The sequence below is a fragment of the Sitodiplosis mosellana genome, unplaced genomic scaffold, assembly GCF_009176505.1.
Source record: "Sitodiplosis mosellana isolate CC-2019 unplaced genomic scaffold, AAFC_SMos_1.0 Smas_scaffold_3, whole genome shotgun sequence".
In the NCBI taxonomy this organism is placed as follows: Eukaryota; Metazoa; Arthropoda; class Insecta; order Diptera; family Cecidomyiidae; genus Sitodiplosis; species Sitodiplosis mosellana.
The window spans coordinates 3,795,415-3,801,401 of NW_022595246.1; the positions used below are offsets into that span (position 1 = coordinate 3,795,415).

General features: G+C 35.9%; 1 protein-coding gene across 1 annotated transcript in view; it reads right to left on the reverse strand.

Moving 5' to 3' along the window:
* The window catches only part of LOC129565535 (uncharacterized membrane protein DDB_G0293934), a 27,323-nt gene that overhangs the window by 19,833 nt on the left and 1,503 nt on the right, over positions 1-5,987 (reverse strand). The window contains exons 2-4 of the mRNA XM_055440521.1: positions 3,225-3,789; positions 3,013-3,121; positions 2,800-2,907 (exon numbers count right to left, since the gene is read on the reverse strand). Coding sequence (XP_055296496.1) covers positions 2,800-2,907; positions 3,013-3,121; positions 3,225-3,467 — 460 coding nt within the window. The 5' untranslated portion in view covers positions 3,468-3,789. The remainder of the gene's footprint in view (positions 1-2,799; positions 2,908-3,012; positions 3,122-3,224; positions 3,790-5,987) is intronic.

Here is a 5,987-nt window from a genome sequence, read left to right on the forward strand (position 1 = left end):
TATTGATCATAATTGAATGTCCGAGAATGAAAACGCAACTTCTATTCACAACACATATAAGTGAAACAAAAATAAAAAATTTATTGAAATGAAACAACACAATCGAATTTTTTCAAAGTGTAACAACAAAAAAGATTTTTTTAAAGTGTAACATCGATATGTAGTAAGTGTAACAACATACCGATGTTACACTTTAAAAAAATCTTTTTTGTTGTTACACTTTGAAAAAATTCGATTGTGTTGTTTCATTTCAATAAATTTTTTTATTTTTGTTTCACTTATGTGTGTTGTGAATAGAAGTTGCGTTTTCATTCTCGGACATTCAATTATGAAAAGCACAGCGAGAGTGTCGGCGAAATGTTTGCGTCTTGAACTGTTGGGTGCATCACCAAACCAAAGAAACGAGCCATCGTGTCGTAAATTAAAAGGGCAAAACTTTTACGTTTGCCATCGCTCTCTTTTCACTCTTTGCTCATTATCCCAAGCTATTTCGAACTGGCATTCAAACAAAACACCACGATAATAATAATAATTCATTGGCTCTATTAATTTCTTCGAGTTGAATATTTGATGGAAAACAAATGCTTCGTGTGTATGCAGACGCTGGGTCCAAGCGTCGTATATTTAGGTCGTCGTCATCGTCATCGTTTCATTTGAAAGGAGAACTATGTACACGAAATAACTCTAACCAGGAGCAAGGTGTATGGTTTCACGAACCCTTTTAATGAAATGCCTTTTCATTGAAGCATGTCTTGCGTTACCATAGCGCTTTTTTGACGACCAACTGATGAATATTTGCAAAGAATTACTCAATTCGGAGAATAAACTAAGGATTTTTCAATTATGCAAATGGACCATCGCTAGTTTTTTCAGCACTACATGATATGTAGAGCTACTAATCTGCTTTTTTTTCCTAGATACTTTTTGAGTATTGAAACAAATTATGGTGAATTTGAATTTTAAGCTCATATTATATATTTAATTTAAACCAAAGGCAGTATATTTCAAAAAAGAAATTAAACCAAGATCTTGTTATTCATTTTGCAAATAAATATATTACTTCAATGTTACTTTGATGAAATACATTTCATGTAGTGCGCCAAAAAATAGTTTGTTGTGAAACAACAAAATAGATTAAGTAACTAAAAACTCAAGAACTGCGGTCTTGTTTTCATCTCTATGAACATTTTGACTACAATGGCTTATCTCAAGTATTTTTCACATGAAAAATGTTGCGTTTTTCAACTTTTTAACATTGTTGGCCATTTTTCAGTCATATTTGGGTCTAATTTTCATTAAACAAAGATTCACGATGAAAATCCATTATTTTTCTTTGGTATTAAATAACTTCTTTTCCAAAACACCATTACCCACTGTCATTGCCCGATTCACATTGGTAAATGAATGATTTAGCTAATTTGCGTTTGAGCCGTTTGTTGTCTCTATTCTCGCTCATCCCATAAGTGGATTGGAAACGAATTTAAATTGTGCCGCAGGCAAATGTCATTATGCGACTTTATTACAGACTTTTCTTAAGTTACACATAACACAACTTTGCTACTTCATGGCATTGGGTTTTGCCGTTGGTTTCAAGTGAAACCGAATATTTCTTTTTTCCATTCCACGAAAAACAAGGAAAAAAGATATCGTGTTGATAAACATCGTGCGCTGAGATGAATTTCGGAATTTTTCTGCTTGTAAACAAAATGTCTACTGAAACATGCTGTCGCCCTTGATAACGCCAGGTGAAATAAATAATAGAAATGTTATCGAAAAAAGCCATTTTTCAAACGTAAAAGTATACTCGAAATACATGCTGAACAATCGAGAGAGAAAAACAGAAAAATGGTGGAAAAAAAGAAGAGCATAACAATTGATAAACGAACGAAAAGGCGAAAGAATTAGCAAACAAAGAGTGGTCTTGACGAACGATTTATGTACAATGTTGAGCATCAATGTCTATCAGCGGCATCATTTGTGCCATTGCCATGGTTCAAGGCCTGGGAATACTTGATGTTGTGCTGCCACTTGGCAGGTTTTCGCTCAAGTTCACAATGCGCTGCCGGTAGAATTTTTTTTTCTTCTTTAAATTGTAATAAATAAGGTTTTTGATGTTTCTTTCATTATGTTCATTAATTTAAGATGAGAGCGAGCGCGCGTCATCAATTCGTGGTGTGGGAGATTCATTTGCCGCGTTCATTTGAGGGGTGAAATTGAACAACGGAAAAAAAATCGCGCGATTCTATTGAGTGACGGAGAAAAAAAAATGAACATCTTGCTACAAGTGTACATTTCACGTATTTTCCTAGCCACCGCCACCGCTGCCAAGAACGGCGTACAACGAACCTTCGGCAGCAAACTCCCGCAAAATAATATAATCTTTCACTTCGTCTTCTTTTATTTTTGAATTATCTAACATTGTAATGAGTTCTTCAATTTTGATTTGTATTTTTCTTTTCTCGCTGCGCGCATTTCTCGAAACGAACACGGCTGTGTTGTCGGTAAATTAGATATAAAGCAGAAAAAGAACAAAAAAAATGATGAATGCAGACGCGCTCGGGCTCTTGACGAGACATGCACAAGAGAAATGATGATGATGATGATCATTGAACCGAATTCATTTATAAATTGAAGAAAATGTAAATAATCAAATTGTGCCGCCATTGTGCGTTGGCAGCATGAGAAATCGCCTGCATTTTTCAATTCAAATTGATTTTCAAGTTCAATTTATGCTAAATTTGTTTCATTTTTAAAGTCAGAATAGTTGCGTTTTTTTTTTCACGGAATTATTTAAATTACCTCGCCCACTGCGTCCGACGAATCGGAGATCGTTGAATTTAGCCACTTGATTTTTCATCACGGCGGTGTGATTGCGGAGTTCACCGCAGAAATTCTCGTCGTTGCCAGCTATTAAATGAATTGACATCACAATTATTTTTATAATAATTTAAATTGTCAATTTTTTGGGGAGAAAAAAAAATTGGGAAATTTTGTATTCCAATAAAAATGTACCGTTCACAGTGACCAATGTGCCATCGTTCACTTCACCCAACGCAACAACCTTAAATGCACCGGGCAACGTTTTATTCGATCGCCAATGAGTCGGCAACGTTGTGCACACCTGAAACAGCAAATGTACGAAATTATTTGTATAGGAAAAAACCCTCATTTGAAACGAATTTGAACTTTCATAGCTAATATAATAATGGTTAAATAGAAATTACAATGTGTGGTGAACCAGTTCGAACCAATTCTCCGGGATGTTCGGCCAATAAACTGTCAATGGTTCGTTCAGCCAATTCTTGGGCGGTTAAAAAGCCATTGTTACTGGTTTTGGCCGATGAATCCGTTTTAGTTTGTTTGTTATTTTCATTTACAGCGCTTTTTGTATCCATTGATGATGATGATGATGATGTCGTTGACAATTGATGATTTGTCGTTGATGTCACTTCGGTTGCCAAATGCATTTTATTCCACGGTTTTGATTGAGTTTCATCAACTTGCTCATAAATTTACAAATATTTTTTCCGTCTCTACACAAAACTTTCTTTAAACCAAATTTATTTTGAGTTTATTTTTTTCGTTGTTTATGATTATTATGACATTCATTTGGCAAACACATCACGGTAAGTTTTGCGATTCATTTGACCATGGCTATTCAATCATCTGGTCATTTTTACACATTGATGATTTTTTTTTTCCAATCCGTTTAATTTTCACCTCTATTAATTATTATCATCAATTTCAATTTTTGATTTATTTTTGAGTATTCCAATTGGCGGTTGCAAACTGGGAAATGTAAACGGAAGATGAATATTACTAAATTGCTTCCAGAAGTTTTTTTTTTCGAAAAAAAGGAGGAAAATTCAAAATTCAAAATCATTAACTTCAATAAAATAAAAGTTTCATCTCTGACTACTTATTCAATATTGAATGTTATATTCAAGCTAATATTACACCCCAATAGAAGTTGACTCCGTTCAAAAATATTCTATTCAATTCCAATGTTTCTTATCTCTCGTCGAACTCATATGAAATTCAGTGCATTTCGTCTGATTTAAATCCATCATAGCAGACAGTGGATGAAAAGAGCGTAAAATCAATCATTAAACATGGGTTCAATACAAGGATGTTCCCTTTATTCGAATATAAATCACGAGTCTATATGTACACTTTTTGCGAGACTTTGATGATTAACCATATGAACAAACCGAGTGACGACTCAATTCATTGGGTTCATTGAATCGAAATCGAGCCGTATCAATCTTTTGAAAGCGAAAAGAAAAATCGCTGGTTCAAACCGTATTTGCACGTCTAATTTTCGACATTCGGGTGCGTGTGATTGACATACAAATTTGCATGCATTTCGAATTGAATGAATATATTTTTCTTTGTGTCGTATCGAAGGTAAACCGAATATTTTTCTCTCTCTCTCTCTCTCTCTCTCTCTCTCCCCCTCTTTCGTAAAACACCAAAACAGCGGTATGTTAAATGCACACATGTATTTATGTCTCAAACGGTTCCCATTCTCTGTGATTCACGTAGTTTTTACTTCACATTAAGAAAACAAATCCCTTGTGCTTCACATGCGTGTATGTGTATATTTTGAGTGGTGGTTTACGTTGAATAAACAATGTTGACGACTTTTCTATTGACACTTGCAATCAAATGTAACTTCCGAGTGACACCCAATGTCTTGAACATAAGACATTGGTTTTGGCAACAAGTAAATTCAAACACACTGTTTTCACTGTGAAATGATCTAAGCACACTGATATAGTAATTCAACAGAAAAAAAATTGCTACGGCTTTTGTTGCGAGCGCTTTCCACACTGAGAACACGGCTTGATTCTTAAATGACGTGCTACAATCAAATATGCTAATTGCGAAATGACTATGTCCGCAGTACATCATTCATGCGAATGCTGCCAAATTCATTTTGATGATGATTGCAATGGCAATAATAATTTCATATTATTGCTTGATATGCGTGCAGGTGTGCAGATACAAACATGACGTGCAAAACGGATTTCAAATGTCAACGCCACTCAAACTCGATCTCATACATTTCATAGCTGTGCTTCGGCGGTGACAGCCGCATTTTTTTTCTGGGGTTGGCCGAAAATGTGTACAAAGCAATAACAACTAAAAAAATATCATACGCTGCCCAATGCCCAGATAGTTCGAGTGTATTAAACTTTGGATTGTGAAGCTTTGACTCGGGCTAATTCCAGTTAGGCAAAGTCACAAATTTCCATTGAGAGTTGAACGGTGTGATAATTCGGTGCAAAGAGTCGAAATGTGTGTGTGTGTGTGTGTGTGTGTGTGTGTGTGTGTGGAAATATTCATCGAATGGGCTTTAAAATAATGTTTGGCGTGCAGGTGTTTATCATATGAAACCACACACTTCCGTCGACTCGGAATCAAAAAATCCAGCGGCGCGAAAGGCAGAGAACGAGAGAGGCAGAGAGTGAGTGAGAGAGAGAGACAGCTATGCAAAAGCGATTCGGAACAATGAATTCGACCAACAGATAAATAGGAACGGCAACAACAAAATGCGGTGCGGAAAAAGCGCATTGCTGAAGAGGAGCAAATCTGGTTGACATCTGCCACTGTTCAGTGGAGATAGTGTGTTATGCGTAGAATTTTAATTGGATTTTCACAGCTTTAGCATCCCAAGTGAATCGAGTGCAGCTCTATGACTGACGCTGACATTTCAAATGTGATAAAATTCATTTTTCCTCAATTATGCACACGTTATTCAGGTGGATCTATTTTTTTTTGTATCGCTCATCGCTCCCCCAGCTTCACCTACCGTCGATTTTCCGCCGAGCGTCAAACAAATATTTTCCGAGATTCACATTTCGTACACGGTCATTTTGAGACACATTTGAAATATTTGGACTGTTACCAAAAGTGGTCGCGACTGATTGCTTAATGTCACTCTCACTCTCTCCCTGCCTCCTTCTCTTTTTGCGGCACTGTTT